At 39.4% G+C, this 19547-nt stretch overlaps 2 protein-coding genes across 4 annotated transcripts; both read right to left on the bottom strand.

Moving 5' to 3' along the window:
* Window positions 1–2355: 2355 nt before the first annotated feature.
* Window positions 2356–4808, bottom strand: fbxo36b (F-box protein 36b). Its single transcript, XM_055033397.1, has 4 exons — window positions 4642–4808; window positions 4075–4183; window positions 3246–3418; window positions 2356–2934 (listed from the first exon to the last, which is right to left on the bottom strand). The coding sequence occupies exons 1-4, from the start codon at window positions 4735–4737 to the stop codon at window positions 2551–2553; spliced, it is 762 nt and encodes a 253-aa protein (XP_054889372.1). The 5' UTR covers window positions 4738–4808; the 3' UTR covers window positions 2356–2550.
* A 208-nt stretch (window positions 4809–5016) lies between these two features.
* On the bottom strand, window positions 5017–18696 carry agfg1b (ArfGAP with FG repeats 1b). 3 transcript variants are annotated; one of them, XM_055033611.1, is made up of 12 exons: window positions 18334–18695; window positions 15114–15207; window positions 14798–14913; window positions 13339–13477; window positions 13086–13245; window positions 12853–12948; window positions 11977–12121; window positions 9653–9732; window positions 8274–8366; window positions 7939–8097; window positions 7418–7512; window positions 5017–7011 (listed from the first exon to the last, which is right to left on the bottom strand). In XM_055033611.1, exons 1-12 carry the CDS (start codon window positions 18498–18500, stop codon window positions 6952–6954), a joined length of 1404 nt encoding a protein of 467 aa, XP_054889586.1. In that variant the 5' UTR covers window positions 18501–18695; the 3' UTR covers window positions 5017–6951. The 3 variants fall into 3 exon arrangements, with proteins under 3 accessions (XP_054889586.1, XP_054889588.1, XP_054889587.1); XM_055033613.1 differs by lacking the exon at window positions 18334–18695 and adding an exon at window positions 18194–18281; XM_055033612.1 differs by lacking the exon at window positions 12853–12948 and having other exon boundaries at window positions 18334–18696.
* Between the last annotated feature and the right edge of the window lie 851 nt (window positions 18697–19547).

Genomic DNA, 19547 nt, shown 5'->3' with positions numbered 1-19547 from the left:
CCAGCTTCTAAAAACAGTCAGAGGGATCGGTCATAGTTAAGGTCCTCATTAAACCACTTTACTGAAGAAAACAAGACCAACATTTCCTTTTTTTTCTCACTGGCTAAAAGAAAGCTTAAGAATATTTTGATCTAAGAGAGCCAGCACCCAAGTCAGCCATGACAGTGTGGACTTGTAAATGGATCATAGTGTCAGTGAAGCCCTTAAGCCTCCTGAGTGGATGAAAAGAGGCCATGAGTTTTATCTGTTTCCAGGTCAGGGAGGGAAGAGAGCTGTAAGCTGAAAGCTCACAGATCCCTTCATAAGTTTCACTTTTACCTCACACACGACTTCTGCTGCTCAGTTACTCTCCCGTTGGACCTTGGTACCGTCACAAGGCACTTGGTCACATCAGATCACAGGAGAGAGTGGTTGCAAATAAAGATCTGTGTCAGATACGCTGACAGGACTGTTTCCAAAAAGGATCCTCTGATGTTTTATTTCAGTTGGTTTTTATGCTTTTTCAATGAGTCGCCTGCTGCTTTAACATCGGTGTAATTAACCTAGCATGGTGATTGGTGGAGTGTTGTTAGCAAGGGTTCAGATGAGGTTAACCACTCTGAGCTAGTGCCTCAGAAGATGTTATGTCGTCTTCACACTGTTTCACTCAATCTTCTTAAGTCCTCCAGACAGCTCTACATGGAGAGAGAGGCAGCACACATTCCCAGCGGAGCAGGGAGCCAAATTAAAGGGATAGTTCAGGATTTTATATTCTGGAGAATGTTAAAAGATTTTAAGCAGCCAGTATCCTATTCAATTTCTTTTCTTCTTCTGTTTGTGTTCCGACATGTCTTCTTTTTAAATGTGTCTTGCGTGTTATTGTCCCAGGTCATCACAGATGACAAAATAAGGCTTCGGGATCCCCAAGAGTCTCCAGCAACTCCAGGAAAACCTGCAACACAGCGCTGTGCAACAGAGTCCTGTTGCCACCGGTGCAGAGCTTGCTCAGCACTGGCAGTTTGCAAAACAGGGAGCAAAGAAGCTTCTTATGTCTCAAGAAAAACATGGAGGACATTCTGACAGTCTGCCTGTGTTTCTTCTCCTTCGTCTCCGGCTTTTCTTTCACTATTGTAAGCCTAACTTTTTCAGTGTAGGGGAAAACTGGAACCTGATCAAAAAATATAAATAACCCTTACATGTTTGCAAACACTATATTTCTTCAAAATAAAGTGGTCCAAACAGGCAGGCAGGGAACACTAAGAATAGACCAGTCCATTAGCTTTGGCTGCTTTTGCCCCCTAGGGGGCTTCTTCTGAGTCCTAGACACCATTAATTCTATAAACACTCCTACTTTATGTGTCTCCTGTTCAGACAGGGAGGGAGCTGATGTAAGTATTAAATACAAACACGGCCAAAAAATGTTGGCATCCTTACAGAATGATTTTCTTTTGAAGAAGATTGTTTAACAGGGATGGAATAGTTGATGACAGTTTTAAACCCATTGTAGATCTGATTCTCAAGAAGCAATTATTAACTATGACATGTTCAATATGAGAACATTTCTGAAGGAAGCTAAAAGAGGCCTTCCAAAAGTGTGTGTATCGGTAAGACCCGAATCACAAGTTCAGGTGGGGAGTAAGGTTCTGCAGCCGTCAAACTGGAGAGTCAAACCTTAAAAAAGGACATTTTGTGTGTTTACTGTGTTCCATGAAAATGTCCAAAATGAGTTAAAATACTAAAGAACCTATTCTCTCTGGTATAGAAACAGTGTATATGGGTGATAAAATGTGTATCACCCATACATTTTATCTACAGTGAGATAAAATGATGTCAATATGATATGGGCCAGTACTATATGTTGACTAACATGGACTTAGTCCATTCAATATGTTAAGTTTTGCAATTATATCAAAATGAACTAAAATGCTAATTTTAGCTAAAGTGTTATTTTCCTTATAGCAACATATTTTATTGTGCCAACAGCAACTTTATAAGCTAACTTTAGCTCAAATGCCACAGTAAGCTAAAAATGATGCTTACGGCATCATTTTAACTTATAGTATCAAAATTTGTTATTTCATACATATTTATGACAGCTTAAATGCTATCATGAGCACAACAGCTATAACTAGCATATTAATATCCAGTAACATACTCCATCTACATGTAAACAACAGTGTATAGCTACATTTAGCTAAAACTGCTATGACAGGCCAGAAGAGCTCATTTGAATGAATTGGCTCTTCTGAGTTATGAATTGTAAATATCAATGTACATTAACATTAAAATGATTTCTGTTACTGTAAAGTAAGTCTCTTATGTGTAGTCAAACAAGTAATGTAGACAAATGAAGAAAAAGATGATTCAAATGAGCAACTAACCAGATATTTAATCACACATGTTAATGATACAACTATAAGAATTCAACTGAAATTTAAATAAGGCTTTTGTCAGTCAGACTGGCTTTGTGCTCCCTCCCACCCCCTGAACAACTTTCTGTTTGGAGGAAATTCTCAATCTCAGACAACTGGATGTTGTCCTTAAAGCGGTCAGCAAAGGAGTTTAATGGAATCATACTCCACCCTCTGAACCAGAGGCGGCATCACGGGTGGAGATGTTGTCAATCTGTGGATCAATGTTGTCAACTTGTACCTCAGTGCTGTCAAGGTGTGGCTCTTTATGGTCAGAGTCTGGATCAGCTCTAATACCAGCGATCATTTCCTCAAAGCTTTCAGTGGAAGATTCCCGTGACTCTGTAACGTCCTCGGTGCCGGTGCCTTCCTGTTGCTCCCTAGCTGAATGCCTCCTGCGGCTGAGCAGCCTCTGCAGATGTAACTTGTTGGTGAAGAAAACGGTGCGCCAGCCTATTTCCTTTGCCAGAGATGCCACTTCGTCAGAAATGCTGCAGCAACGGCGACGCATTGCCTTCTCCCAGAACTCCTCTGACCCACACAGCTGAAGGGAAAAACACTTCACGGTAGGATACAGTGACGTAAAAGAAGGATATTCTACCTCAGAGATTTTGTTTCTGTTTATGGTTTTGCCACATTTAATCTTTCAGATCATCATTTTAACGTCAGGCAAAAAACCAGAGTGAATGCAAAAGGCAGTTTACGAATGATATCTTCATTGACTTTATATTTTATTGGATTTCATGGAAGCAATTTTGTAAAAAAGTAAAATATTTGGTACAGTGTCTCAAAATTGAAGCAATACAAAATGTGCATAATATAGAATTATTTGATTTGTGTTTTTCTGCAGCTCACCTGCTGAAACTTGCGTGAAGTCTGTGCAAGCTGATCCACATCCTCCAGCTCCAGAAAGTTTATTATCCGTAGGAGGAGGGGGTCGGACAACCGATCAAGATAATTGTAACGGCCTTCGCACAAAGCGATGGTGAACTCCAGGACATGATCTCCAAAAACCACTCTGACTTCTCCTGAAAGAGGAGGCCATAGTCTGTTTGTTTTTTTTTGTAGATTACATGCTTGATATTATTTATTGCTTGTTATAATTAGCAACAAAAAAAAAAAAAAAAAGTCTATTGCAACCAGATGAAACACAATCAGAGACACGATGATTCTACAACAGCAAGCCTTAGAGGAAATCGTCGTTCTCACTTGTGGCTCTTAATGCCTTCCCAGACAGCAGGAGCTGCAGTTCACCATGCAGTGTGTGACAGGCAGAGTGGAGAAGGTCTTTTAGTTGTGTTAGATACTGCTTAGTATTGATGATAATCATTTTTTTGGGTGCTTTTACTAAATGTTTGATATAGATTTTTTCTTCTCCTGATACAAAAATGTTGTCATAGCAAAAAAAAAAAAAAGAAAAAAAAAAAGGCAAATGTAAAGAATAAATTTGATCATAAAATATTAAAAGAATAAATATAATCAAGTTTTTATACTCTCTAAATTGATGTTATTTGCAGAGGAAGCACAAATTTTAGAAATTTGATGGTACTCAGAGACGCCTCTACTAACCACTAACCAACTCCCCTGACTAGTTTTGCCTTTTCTCTTTTGTGTTTTGCAGTCAGACGAGACATTTGTTTCCACTGACTGTGTTTTAACAAATCTCGAGATGTCGTTGCCTTACTCTGTAGATCAGGGTCCTCCAAGAAGTCGCTGAGAGACTCCTTCACCTCTCCGGGCTTGCTGTGTCTGTCCACCGTTCTGGGGGAGATCTTCCACCATCTCCATATTATCTGGAAATGGTCAGAGTAAAGGAGCTCCAGTTCAAATCAGGGAGGGAAAAAACACAGACTGGTTCTTTTTATTAAATATCAGTGAGGCCCTTTTTCTTCATCTAAGCATTTGTGACATATGATGGAACAGAAATACTAAAGCCATAAGGTCTGTCCACATTTCCACATAAAATAAAAGGATTAAGGTCACTGAAAAAAAACATATATCAGAAATCTGATTAAAAATAAAAAGTGAAAATAATTTCAAAAGTAATTTAATTCTGACATTAAATTACTGTGTGTAATTCACTTTTTGAAGACTTCAAACGAATTGAGACGCGCCTATTATTTTTGAAAACTGATGGAAAAGTTGGAAATGTCTCTCCGCAGGTTTAGCTCTTTATGCTAGCCGTTTCAACCCTTTCAACTACAAAAAAGGAAACAAAAGCTGTTCTGTGCCGCACACAGTGGTTACTTACTTCTGACTTGGTGACAAAAAAGTGGTAATAATCTTTAATTGGCGGAGGACCCCGTCCACAAGTCTCAAACAACGGATCTGTTAGAAGCGACGCCATGTCGAGTGTTTGGGCGTTGCCCTGACAACGCCAGACTCAGTCCTGTTGAGATTCAAGGATCATCATCCAGATTATCATCCAGATTATCATCCAGATCATCATCCAGATCACATTTTATGTTTACAGGACCAAATCCAGACTTAAGAAACCTAATAAATATACAACATATAGATGAACCTGAAATGATCTTTGTTAAATGTTTATGTGTCATCAATTCATGCAGCATGTTGCTGAAGCGCCAAGTATGTCATCTGCTATAAAGACTTACAAGTTAGGCAGTGTAGTTAAAAATCTTTTAATTTATTTATACATATATTTATAAATGTACACATTTACTACCTAGTCTTGTAAAAACAAGAAACATTTTTTTTCTTAAAACATAACTGAAATTCAAATTGCCCACAGTCAGGGGGGCTGGTCCAGTGATGTGTGCAGTCCTGAAACTTGGCCTCATCTACACAAACCGTCTTCTCTCCACCTTTTGCTCGTCTCATCTGATGCGTTAAGAACGAAGACAAAGAGGACAGATTCAAAAAGAGGACAGTGAGCACAACCCTGATCGCTCAGATGTTTAGTCAGTCAAATGCTGAAGATGTTCTGCTTTTAAAGCGCCGCTCCCCAACAGAACCGTGGGATCCTGACTTCATGTGTTCTGAGGTAGCCCAAACCGGATCACAAGCCTGAGGCCTTCAATAACAGTCTCTTTCTGCTGCTTTTATTCATAGAATATAGAGAATATCTGAATTATGCTCCCCAAGTAACAAGAGTATACTTATCAACTTTAACAAGGACTTATCAGCTCAGGTAAAATGACACAAAGAAATCCGACTAATACTCAACCTTTACTTGGTTCTCCTCTGTTTCTGCTCTAAGAGCCGTTTCTGCTCCTTTACCTGTGAGTAAAACACGACAGACCCCAGTCTGCCTCATAATCTACATAGTATAGTTGCTGTGCACTGCCAACAGGCGTGGGCCTGGGGCCTACAGTAAGACGCCCTGCCCCAGCTGGTTGCTGAACAGAAAAACTAGCTCAGCTGTTTGGAAATATTTGTGTGAAGACAAAGACAGAACCACCCACCCTGAGGGTAGCACTGTTTTAAACCTACAGTTGGTAAGCTATGAATCTCCTCTGGTAAGCATCCACTACCTTAGCAGGTCGGCTAATAAGCACTTAATGACTAAATTTAACAGGTATTTACTATATATTTCTGCTTTAGTCTCTGTAGGACCATCATAAATATTCCTATTTCTGTAGAAACCAATAGGTAAAAATTGTAGGAATTACTTTTCAGATGAAATATGACTTAATTAGCTCATTAATTAAGCTAATTAATTAATGAGACAATTGGCCTATTGTCTCATTAATTAAGCTAATTAATTAATAAGCAAATTAAGTATTAAAACTGCAGTTTTTTGTTTTTTTTTACTTAATTTCATATGGTGACAGTCTCACACCAGTCCACGCCTAATCGACAATCTTTAAATGTTGGCCTATTGTCTCAGATCAATGCCAAATTACACGAACCTGCTCTGAAGGTTACATTTCATTGTATTTTTTAAAAGTCCTAGCTATCAGACTAAAGCCTACTTTTATATTTCAAGAATGGCAGTAATGGAAACACGGCTTAATACAGAAAACCTGGTGCGAAAAACAAGAGTTCTTAAATTAACAAGAAAACAACAATTCCCTTTTTTGAAAATGAAAAACAAACATACAAAAACAAAAAAACAATATTATGACTGCTTCACGCTACCAAAAATGCAGATTTTGATGGGACCCTGTTAAAATGTAAACTGTTACCTATCTATTAGTTTGAAGTGATTTTCTTCCCCTTTTCTTTTTTGTTGTTTTTAAACACAAGGTTTGTGGTTACGCATCCTTGTTAGTTCAGTCCTTGTTATACATTACATGTACTTGTTCGTGATTACAAATAGTGATATGCACAAAGCTTACAGTTAGAACGGAAAAAATATTAAAAATAAAAAGCATACAATAATGGAGTATAGTCCAGACAGTACATTTCCCCCATAACTGTCCCTTAGTCCTAAATATATTCCTTTGTACTCCTTCATAGTGTTGTAAACTTCTTTCATGGAGAAAAAAATAGATAAGTCTTTTCTCAAGAAATGTACTGTCACTAGTTGCGTGACGGAACAGGTGCGTTTGAGTATGTGCTGCATGCTGCCCTCTGGTGGCCGAAGCCAGGAGCTGTGCTACAGGAAAGGGTTGGTGGATGAACCTCCAGAGGGGAACGGCCCCGCTGGCGCTCCAGCCTGAAATAAAAAGAATTATCCAAGATTAGGTTCCTGCGGTGGCCCTGAAGTGCAAACCGCTTCCGCAAATCACTAAACACGACTACAAATCAAAAATCGCAACATGAAAAGTGGTGTCATCCAATCAGCGACGCCTCAGGGACTTACCTCTTCTGTTTAGTTATTGTTGTTGTGTTTTCTTAAGTTGGAATTATGCTTAGCTAATGTTCTTGTGTTTTTCAATCTTTAGTTGTGTTCAGTAATTTGTTGATGTGGTTTGCACTCCAAGGCCATCGCAGATTCCACAACACAAACAGAAAAAATAAAAACAAAATAAAAAGCAAGCACTGCAGCAGAAGAAAGACCCCTGGTGGGATTGGGTAGTTCTGAAGAGAACTGTGGAAAACACGGGACAGAGCATGCTCACCATAAATGGGTTATTGGACATGCCAGGAACAGCCATGGGCTGCCCAAAGGGTGTAATAGAGGGCTTGTTCTGACCGTAGACTGGGAAGGCGGGCCCTGAGGGGGACAGAAAGAAAGGAAGGAATATGGCTTCACTTCACACAAACACATAAATATTAAAATGATTTAAACCATAACAGTCAATGATTCAAAACTTTGAAAGAAATAGGGAAAATAAAATGAGAGAATAAACCTTGAGATATTCTGTTGCATTTAGGTGTAAACAGAGCCATGTTGACGAATGCTTTTTTAAAATTATTATTATTATTATTATGTTATATGTTGAAAACAATAACTCAAAAAGCTTTGCACCCTAAATGCAAACCTTCAGTAACTGTACAGCAGCTGCCAAAAAACAAAAAAAACAAAAAAACAAATTACTGTCCATCCAGACATTCCTTTATGACCAAGTAGATACAAGATACAAGGCAGGTACTGTACAGGTACAATACTGTGTGAGGTCAGAGGGGACAGGGCACTAACCATTAGACTGAGGGTGGTAGGCCCCAGGCTGGGAGTAAGGAATGGGGGCCTGGCCAGGGAATTGCTGCTGGAAGTTTCCGCTGAAACTGGTCGGGAGGCAGTAGGAAGACGCATTCCCAAAGCCGGCGGGCATGCTCATAGAGCCAGTACCAAACGAGGCTACGAAACACACACATCATGTGTGCACAGCGACAGTACACACATACCCACAACACACACACAGATACATTAGATACTTAGCATAGACTATTTGTCAATGTAACAGAGTTACATTAAAATTCCACTAGTATCTAATCAGAAACACAGAATAACAAAGGTTTTCTAAATGTTCCTACCTGCAGCTGGACCTCTGCCGTTGGCCTGGAAGGGGTTGGAGGTCATGTCGGGGGCTATCGCTGCGGCAACGAAGGGATTTGTGGATGGCACCGCTACGATGAAACAGTCATAAAAATCAGCCTGTACGTTATAAATCACTGAACGGCTTAGCGCCACAATACATTAAAGATCCTCTGCTGCTATTATGTCAACCTTCCAGACCTCTCAGGTCTTCTGGTTATGGGTCTGCTCTGCATCAGCAGAACCAGAACCAAACATGGAGAAGCAGCATTCAGTTTTTATGCTCCATTAACCTGGAGCAAACTTCCATAAAACTACTCATAAGTCATAAGCAATGAATAAATAATAATGACCTGCAAAAACATGCATCCTTTAAATCAATTGTAAACCCACCTTCTTAGAGCTGCCATTCATTAAAGAGGCAGTGTTATGTATTTTCCAGCCACATAGTACAATTTCAGAGCATAATAAAATTCTCTTCAGTTGTTACAAAAATGGTGGATATATGAAGTATGGCTTAAAAATATTTGACTTTATAATTTAACACCTTGAAATCTTTAAAAACACCTGCTCTTTCAGAAACTCTGCCGTCAAGAAGTCACAACAAAATTCCTCAATTAACCCTTTAGCATCGTCTTTACCAGCGTTTCACTGAGAAGTAACGCCTATAACGAGTTCATCAGATGTGCAATTCCACCATGATTGGTGCTGGCTAGTCTGAAGGAGCTGAGTGATATATATATATATATATATATATATATATATATATATATATATATATATATATAATATATATATATATATATATATATATATATATATATATATATATATATATATATATCTGGTAATGGCGAACCAACCAGACATTGTCGTAGTGGATAAACATCAGAGGAAAGCCGTTGTGGTAGATGTAGCAATACCAAGCGACTGCAACATCAGGAAAAAGGAGCACGAGAAACTGGAGAAATACAGGGCCTCAGGGAGGAACTGGAGAGGGCCTGGAAGGTGAAGACCACAGTGGTGCCTGAGGTCATCGGGGCCCTCGGGGCAGTAACCCCCAAACTGGAGCAGTGGCTACAACAGATCCCAGGAACAACATCAGACATCTCAGTCCAGAAATGTGCAGTCCTTGGCACAGCCAAGATACTGCAGGACCCTCAAGCTCCCAGGCCTCTGGTAGAGGACCCGAGCTCAGAGGATAAGAACCACCCGCGGTGGGTGAGAAGGGAATTTTTATATATATATATATATATATATATATATATATATATATATATATATATATATATATATATATATATATATTTTTTTTTTTTTTTTTTTTTTTTTAATAAAATTAAACTTTGTAATCAAGACTGAAACATTAATGGGCCACCTCCAAAGCCGGGCTGCATGTTGGCCATCACAGGTTGGTTCTGAGCTGGCGAGGAACCAAGGACAGGTCCAAACATGGCCCTGTGGGAGCAAAACACAACATGATACAGTTTAAATGTCTGTTTAACAGTCGTAGGCCATAAATAAAGAATAATGACCTGGCAGCGAAAGACTTAAAGCATGATTTCCACATCACTAGGCCTATTGCAATTCTAAACTTATCTGGATGATAAATTGTTGCAGAAATTATTGCTATAAACAATAATATTGTCGTTTTGAGAGCATTTTCAAGTAATATAACATGCATAAAGATGCGAGTGAATCCTCTCAAAGATAAATACACTTTAATTTATAACTTTTAACAATAGAACTAGAAGAGATTTTTTTTAATATCCCAAATTACAAAAAACAAAACAACCAAAAACAAAAAAATCAAATGAAAATAAAAAGCAAACATAAACAAAACAATAAAGATAATTAAGAAGTCTCTGTAAACAAAATTGTCCTTCAAAACATATTAATCAATAGACTCACACTGGTTAAAACAAGAAAAAATGCCATTCAGCACTGTGATCATCAAGCACATTTCAATTTATCACACTGTTATTTGCTGTATTGTTTAATGCAACAGGCTTACACGACACAACCATGAACTTTACTAAAATTTTAGTTCATAATGGTGAATTCTGACACAGAGATTTAAAAAACTTTTACAAATAAAAATGGAAATACAGATATATTTTTATGAAGGGGTCAGAGAACATTAATGAAAAAAGTTTATGGACTTATTAAAGACTTTGAACATGTCAGAGGTCGGATGTGAACGATGGTGCTCCGGTCTGATGAGAAAATTCAAATTTATAGTCTAGTATATGGTGAAAACGCAACACTCTTAAACCATCCCCATGGTGAAACACAGTGGTGGCAACTTCATGCTGAGGGAAAATATTTCTTCAGGACCAGCTAAAGCAGGGAAGCTGGTTGTTGGACGGAGGAAGCTGAATGCGAAAATAACTGAACTTTTGCAGATATCGGTTAAAGTTCATATTTTAATTGAATCAACATGCGTCTTCCCACTGGAGGTAACATTTAGGAGGAGTCAACCCAGAGTCCCAGCTTGAATCTCAGAGAATTTGTGGGAGGCGCTAAAGATTAATGTGATGGCAAGGAGCCCTTCTAACGTCGTATGAAAACATGCAAAACGTTACTCAGGTTAAGACTGCCACAATAAGCGATTAATCTGTTAATTACATGATAAATGAAATTGAGCTTGATCATTTTCATTCTTCTGCTTAATGTGTTTTGAAGGGCCATTTTTTTTAATGGAAACTTCCGAAACCGTTTTATTTATTGCTATTGGTTGCGTTTTATTTTGGATATTCAAAAATATTTTCCAGGGAAATGTTCTTAACAAATGTAAAGTTTATTGGTCTTTGAGAGCGCAAACTTGTATTATTATGCTGTTATCATCTTACTTAAAAATGCTCTTGAAACAACATTATATTTTATCAATAATTACTGGGACAATTTATTGTCCAATGAAATTTATTATTGTGACTTGCCAAAAAGGTGTAAAGCCAATAAATGTTTTCTTTTCATAGATTGAGTAGAGTATAAATATTCTTCATCATGTCTTTTTATTTTAAGTATTTGCTATAAATGACGTTTTGTGTTGTTTTGGGAAGTCTTGTCTCACTTCCTAGTCAAAAACGAACTTCTTATCTGAACAGCCAGAGCAACAGTAAAATAGTATAGATTAAATCATAATTCATGTTTTAGAGTGGCCTACTCAAAGTCCAACATAAATCCACTGAAGACTCAGTGGCAGAACATTAACAGTGATGTTCACAGACACCCTCCATCCAACCTAACTGAGCTCGGGCCTTTCTGCAGACTCTGGGCGTGGAAAGCTGCTAGAGTCACTTTCTGTAGGACGTTTTAGAACCCGAGGAAGGATGGACTCAAATTCATGTGGGACTTTCAACCAATAAAAACACATTTTTATTGATAAGAATGTTTATTTTTTAGAAAATCTTGTATCATTTTCCTTCCATGTCACAAATCTTGCACTACATGGCGTTGGTCACTCACATAAAATTCCAGTGAAACACTTTCAAGATTGTAGTTGCAACATGTTTAAGCGGTATGGATGCTTTTCAAAGGCTTTGGAAAATTATAGTTCATGCAGTATGTTATGCAGTCTGTGTGTGAAAGGCAGCAGCTGCAATGAACGTATGTGTGTGTGTGTGTGTGTGTGTGTGTGTGTGTGTGTGTGTGTGTGTGTGTGTGTGTGTGTGTGTGTGTGTGTGTGTGTCGGCCTCTCACCCCTGCATGTTGCTGCCTGTGGTGACAGAGGAGCTCAGCTCACTGTCCAGCTCGGCCAGCGCAGCGTAGCGGTCCTCTGTGCACCTCGCTGCCTGGGAATGAGCTGAAGCGGCACTGGATTTGGAGGGAATTGGCACACCTCCACCTTTCAAGGAATATTAGCACTGTGTCACAAAGCATCACAAAAATGTGCAAGAAAAGCCCCCCCAAAATTAAACTGTTACTATAAAAATTAGGGTGCACCGATTGCAGTTTTCTAGCCGATCACCAATTTTATGGGTTATGCCATTAACACGTTGCATTCGTCAACAACTCAGAGACAGAAGTCAGAGCTCGGCGCAACGCAAATAATTTTCCGGCTGGAACACGATGCGCTAAATGTTAAAACATAAATTAATGAAGCTTCGTGGCAGGTAAATTTTCCTCGACGAATTTGAATAATCGAGGTACTCAAATCATTTGAGAATTCGTTTCAACCCTCCAACAGTGGGTTGAATGTTGTTAACTGCACATGTGCAGATGTGATCTGGTGTCAGACCACCGTCTCTTGTGACAGAGCAAACAGGGACAGTGGCTGATTTTTAGATCTTTGCCAATGTGGATAACATCTTCTTCATGTGGAAGTGTCAGTCAATCACCCAAAATTGAGAAAATTGGGGCCGGTATATTAGCTCCTAATAAAAATTTACAAAAAATTATGTAAGTAGGTTTTTCTCCTTTCTAACGGATACATTGATTTTAGTTTAAAGCTCTAAAGTTGGGGGGAGATTTCACTGAACATTGCTAAATACTGAGTGCATTTGGAAGACATCAACATGAAACAAAACATGAAGAAACATAAAGCAAAATGGTGAAGGGTGATGGGGAAGGTGATACCTGATGAGGGAGGTGATGTGCTCAGATGGGATGAAATTGCAGTGTTTCCAAATGCTTCAAAGTTGGCAAAGTTGGTGTTTGAATTACCCTGAAGTGCTGCAGCCATGTGAGAAACCATAAGATGGAAAATAGGGTGTGGAAATAATAATAATAATTTTAAAAAATTAAAAGACACGGCAGGAAATTGTACGGAGTAATGGATGAATGAAGAAGTGTGTTGGGTGCAGACTTACTCGACTGGCTTGGAAAATGTGCAAAATTGGCAAAGTTGGTGGAGGGGGGGCCAGCTTGAGTCGGAGGAGCAGCGAAAATATCTCCACCCAGATCCGAGAGCAGGTCGAACTTCTTCTCCTGGCCAGTGCTGTGGGGCTGCGGGCGACTCAGCCCTGGAGACTGGAACAACCAGACACACAGGACAACTGACCACCAGAACCCACAATGGACAGGACGTTACCGGGCCCACTCAGCCGCAGTGGCTGGGCCTACCTGGCGTAGTGGCGTTTTATTGAGCTGCAGGGTTTTCAGGGGCTGAACCTCCGGGGTGCTCCCAGTGCTGCTCGCTGACGAGCCCGACACCGAGGCCTGAACGCTCGCTACCGCCCTCGCCTGGTCTGGAGGAACATACCTGCAAAACACACGCGCGCACACATGGCATTACTCCCCAGATTTTTCACTTTCACTGCATTTCTTTCTTAAAACCTTTTACTTCCTGCCATCTCTCATACGACAATGTTTCTTTAAAAGGTCTTTCACAAACTACACGGTAAGAAAAAAGGGAAAAAAGCAGACACGTGGATAATGTAGAGACTCCATGCTAGCAGACTGAAACATATGATTAAAGATTTTTGGCAGAGGGAAGTAACAATTAGACGGCACACTTTCTTCACACCACAGCTGACACTGATAAAGCAAGAAGTGTCGAGTCATCCTGGCCGAGACCTACATAACAGGAATAATTGTAAAGTGGACTTAAAATAATACGGAGTATCCAAACTTTTTTCTTTCCAAAAAATAAAAGCTGAAAAGTGTGGTGTGCATTTCTTTTTAACCCTCTGAGTCAACGCTACCCAGGATAAAATATTTCTTTAATGCACAGCAGTTTCTTTCATTTGTGAAAACAGACAATAGTAAAAGCTGACCTTTAGCTAATGTTTTTTTTTCCATTCAGACCATAATTACTTACTTTTTGGGTTAAAAAATATGGCTAAAATTAAAAAAAAAAATTGAATTCAGAAAATAATCAACATTTGACAGATTTTATAGGACCCTAATTCTGTTCTTGTTGCCGATAATAAACACAAAAAACCCACATAAAGATAATAGGAAAAAACAACATTTAGGATAATCTTGATTCTTTTCTACTACTTTAATTTAGTACAAATTGCGTTTATATTTGAGCAGGTAAGAGTAAAACATATCTTTATTTTAATATAGAAAATTTTACATAAACATTTTCTGGCTCTCAATGGGTGGCGGGCATATTATTTATTACTGAAAGTAATTAATGATAAGAAAATTGATTTATTTATTATCTTGATGAATATCCATTAATGTTGGAAAAAAAAACGATATTGGAAAGTTATATTTATGATTTTTTCCACTGTTCCAGAACTATTGGTAAATTTGAAAATATGATTACATGTAGTGTGTCTAGTTTAGTGATATAAATCAAACTTCTTTAACTGGTGTCCTGAACTACTTAAAATGGGAACGTTTTTCAAGAATGACTACACTTGCTAAAAATCCCCCTCTCCCCCCCAAAAAAAATTAGAAGTTTGGCATCATCATTTTTATTCATTATCACTATAATATCACAAAATATTGCAATAAAATTCAAAGTCCACATCGCCCACCAGTTTTGTCCCAAGTGGCCAAAAGTTTGGACCCTGATTTATGACAAATTATTGAATTTGTGTTTGTGATGTGACCAAGCGGGAGGACTTACCATCTTTTCTTCTCATATTTTTCCTGAAGAAACTCCTTTACTTTCTGCGGTTCTCTGAAATCTGGAACAACTGATGTCCTGTCGTCGTAAAGGCCCAGCCAGATGTGTTTACAGACCTACAGGGAGAGGGGGCCACAGAGAGAAGGGTTGAGGGATTGAGGTGGGGGTGGAAGGAAGGACAGAGGTGAGAGAAAGTAAAGTCAGTAAAGGGGGCAGGAGGAGGGAGAGAAAAGGAATTGGAGGAAAAAAAGAAGGGGGAGAGGAATCTCAGGAAGTGAAGTCAGAAAACGCTTAGGAGTGAAGACGTGCAGGGCACCTCGTTGCCGTGTTTCTGTAGGAACTCTATTTCCTGTTGTGTGAATGTGGTCATAGAGATGGACTTCACTCTGTGGGGGGGGTTCAGTCCTCGCCTGCAGGGAGGAGAAAAGAAGACTTTACGTTAGCTGAAGAACAACAGCAACTTTCATACATGAAACACACACACACAAGCTTATAAATGCAATTTGTACTCCACCTGCATTCAGTGCAGCCTCAGCATGTCGGGTTGAAATCCCAACGCCAAGAAGGCAGTTTCTAAAAATAACCTGACCTCTGTGTTAAGAGGTGCAGGTGTGCTGCTGAACAGAACGCCACGATTCACAGGAGAATCTTTCAGAGTCCAGAGATTTGATTCAGAAACTGGCTTTAATTCAGAAACCAATTTTTGCCAAGCAAATAGAGAATTTATTTAAAACTATTTTATAAGCTTCCATGCTTTACCAAATTCCATCAGCCAATAGTTCAGCAAAAATAGGTTTATGCATGAAGTTTGTTACTTAGATTACTAGTGATAGGTTAACTTAGCTGGCATACAAACCTCACCGGGTCTGCCTTTGTCGCCACTTTTTTATCGCATGTATCATAAAATTTATTTCTTTGAAAGCAGAAGAACGGCAAAAAAATAAATCTAAAAGTTAGGAAATAACTGACTGCCAATTGGGAGAAAAACACATTTAGTTTCAACCAGTAAAAACTAGAGAACTAACTTTTAGGAGTGGTTTTGTAACCTATATTTACTGTTAGACATAGAATATTGATATGGTTCCCTCTTACACTATGTCCATGTGAAAAGATAAAATTGTTTTATTTTTCTAGTAATTTTATTATAAGGGTTGCACCAATTGCAGTTTTCTGGCCAATCATTGATTGCTAGAAAGCCTGGGCCTGCTAATTCAGATTTTTGCTGATACCAAGTTGTTGGGGGTTTTTGTCTAAAAAGTCACTAAATATAGCCTGTTGGTAACAAAAAGTTGGTAACAGTGGGGTGACTACTGTTAACCGAACAGGTGCAGACGTGACCTGATGGGCGGAGCCAACGGTCCGCCCATCCTCCACAAAGCTCTCCAGAGCTAATTAACATTAGGATTTTTAGAAAGGCCATTCCTGAAGCTTGCTGTTATTCTGCATTAGAACCGGCTATGATGCATTTACAAGATCATGTACCTGTTGGAACACCAAAACAATCAAAATTTCAATCAAGCAGCTGTCGATTTCAGATGAAGAACTTCTTCTTCATTATAGCATGATGCTGCCACCACAATGGCTAGTAGTTCATATGATGTTCTTAGGTTTGAAAGCCTAGCTCCTTAAAACATTATGGTCAAAAACTTTTCTGTCATCAACTTGTAAAGATGTGTTGTCACCATTCGGAAGACTCTGTTGTGGGCAAAGGCTTTAAATCTATCTGAATTATATCTTTCCTCTTCTCGTCCTAAATAATCTGGTTGTTGTTTATACTTTCAAATCCAGGAGCAGGGAGGTCACATTCACCGTCACTACATCAAGTCGTTGGCCCGTGAAGCTTCTTCCGAGAAACGTGGATGATGGAGCTGTGGATCTCTGGTAGTAATCACTGTAGCAATAAATATGAAGAAACTTCTGACTGAAGACACTGACTGACATGACATGTCATATCTGGGCAGCAGAGAATATACTTCCAGGATGACATCATGAGCCGTTAGCAAGAACTATCAATCCTCCTCATTTGCTTTTGCTGCTCCTACTTAAATCTGTCTGGCTCTACGGTTAGAAAGCTGAGTAGAGAGAGGATACAGTCGGAGGTTTGTTTCTTGTCCACTATGATCGATGGAAGAGATGGTTTGAACTTCCTCCTTCTCTCTGCCTCCACTGCAGCTCCTCTGGGATTTGGGGGTCATAGCGCAAGCATTATTTGAGCCTTTGAGATCTTAATCAGCTGCTTAAAGAAACAAACTAAAATGTACCTTGTTGTTACTATCCTCAATTGTCCTGAAGTTAAAAGAGAAAATTAAAAGCAAAACCCAAATTCCAGGTGAACAGCATCCAAAACCACAGCATCCCCCCAAAAAAGCAACTCATAAATCAAAAACACTGTAGAAAAAAATCTACAAAAAGAACAAATCAGAATTAATGTGACAGAGTTACTACAACATGCTGCCATCTTGACCACACTAAGCTTAAAAGTTGAGCACCTAAATCTTGTTTTACAAAAACACGCAGCAGTATTTATAGGACGTTCATGCCCATAATGACTTCATGTAAACTTTTAGCCACATCTGTATATTTCCCTCTATGTCTTGTGATCTGGTGTTATAAATGTGTTTTACAGCAATCTGCACATATGACAAACATTACATTAAGACACAAAACATAGGAAAGATTTTAAAACCGCACATGTGTATTGTCAAATCGCCTTATATGGAGAAGATTATAACTCCTTTGTCCCTGTATAAGTCACACGATGTGTGTATGGTTGGCTGATATACACACAGGATGAGTCAAAGGGAAAGGTCATAAAAGTGACGTAATACTGCGATACTCTTATGAACATTTTTAGCCTCCAAGTCATTTGAAATATGAAGGTAAATGGTTGGTAAACAATTACTAATGCTTCATCTCCATATTGCAACCTGACTCTAGAGACAGGAACCTGCCAGTTATACCACTGCCTGGATGGTGTCCTGCAAAACCAACACTTGAGTAAAACCCATGTGACGCACACAGAGAAGAAGCAGAAATGTGTTTTATGTTTAGACCAAGTCGATGGCTCAAACTTGAGGAATGACTGACTTTCTGATTGTAGGGTTTTTTCCATCCTGTCTAAGTCCAAACGCCTATCAGGCCTAATTAGAGCGGTGTGTTTCTCTTCTGCTTGGTTTAATGACCCTTCAGCGGAACACCTGGAGGTTTTCGGGAATTGGATGCTAACCTGGAGCACCGAGGCAGTGTGAGTCAGAGATCAAACAGTGAGCCTACACACAAGACAAGGCGTCTCGTCATGCTGAAGGGAGGCTGTAAACAAGCCAGTCTCCCTCCTGGAGGACCATAAAGCCCAGCCCAACAGCCCTCCGGCTGAACAGGAGGGAGCGGCGGCTTTACCTGTCCCGTCTTCCCCACTAGCTAATGAGCTAACGGTATCGGACCTCCCGGGAGCTTCGTGTCGACAGCTGCTTCCTGTCGCTCCACGGCGGTTGCTATAAGCAACAAATAGAGCGCGGAAGCTAAAAGGAGACACTCACAGGATCCCGGAGCAGGTGGTGCAGACGAAGGAGCCCACTGTCATGTTGACGTAAGTCGGGCCGCGCTGGTCACAGTCGAAGCATTTCCTATTCGCAGGCAGGCTAGTCATTTCCCGAAGCATCTTTAGGTGAGTCTCCTCCTGCTTTCGCTTCGCACTCGTCGCCATGGCGAGAAAATGGGGCAGCTGGTATCACCGGGAAAAGTTTGGTCAAATGGCCCGGCGGCGGAATGCGTTTCTCCGGGAGCAGACTCGCCGCGTCTGACGGCAGGGAACGGGGAGACACCTTGCAGAGGTCCAGCGGGGAGATCGGGCGACTGACAAACTTCTTCTTCTGTAAGTGAGACGTCGACAAAACCAGACCCCTCCCCCAGAGGCTGCGCCATCTGTCGGTTTGGAATGCTGCCTTGCGTTTTCATCACAATGGCAAGAAAATGATCAAGGGGCATAAGTGCCAAGATGCGTCCCGTATGTAATAACTTGAAACAAAATAGTGAATTTGTTAAGTGCAGCTTTACATTTTAAGAACCAAAAGGTAATAAATGAATTTGTAAATAAATATTGATGTCTGTAATAATTTAAATCAAATGGTATATTAAAATATAAAACTTAAGAACATCATGTTAACTGGAAAACATGAGGGAGGCAGTGTCACCCTGTAAGTTTCTTGAAAGTATTTAGCATTAAAAGAGGAGGACGACCCTTAAAATCTTTTGACTTCACCCCCCCCCAACAAAAAAAAAAAAAAAAAATAGTAGAAAGTTTTACATAGTTTTAACCATCGTGTTTTTTTTTCATCTGGATTCTAAACACACACCAAGGAGGGCTTGTTAATAAATAATTACTTCATGGATTGTATTTAATATGCTTAAACATATTAAGCATCTTAATACCCTATAATTTTGCTGACAAAATTATATTCATATTTTATTTCATAGACATCTGTTGTAGGTGATCAGTTCATTTTAACTCAGTCACTGCTTGAGTCCATAGCTGCTATTTGCAACTCATTGATATTTGATACAAATCATAGTTTGTCACCAATCAAATATGGTAATCATATTTGACTGTGTCAATATGATCTGTGTTTGATACAATCAAATACCAGCCATATATTGGTAGTTGCTTGTGAGCCAATCAGATGTCGAGAATTATTTGAAGAGGCATAGTGGCAGTTTAGATTATTTAATAATGAGATGTAGCAGATGAAATAAA

The sequence above is a fragment of the Poeciliopsis prolifica genome, unplaced genomic scaffold, assembly GCF_027474105.1.
Source record: "Poeciliopsis prolifica strain line A6 unplaced genomic scaffold, Auburn_PproV2 SCAFFOLD008, whole genome shotgun sequence".
Taxonomy (NCBI): domain Eukaryota; kingdom Metazoa; phylum Chordata; class Actinopteri; order Cyprinodontiformes; family Poeciliidae; genus Poeciliopsis; species Poeciliopsis prolifica.
Note: the sequence above shows the minus strand (reverse complement) of the source record. Positions and strands in the feature narration are given on the sequence as shown.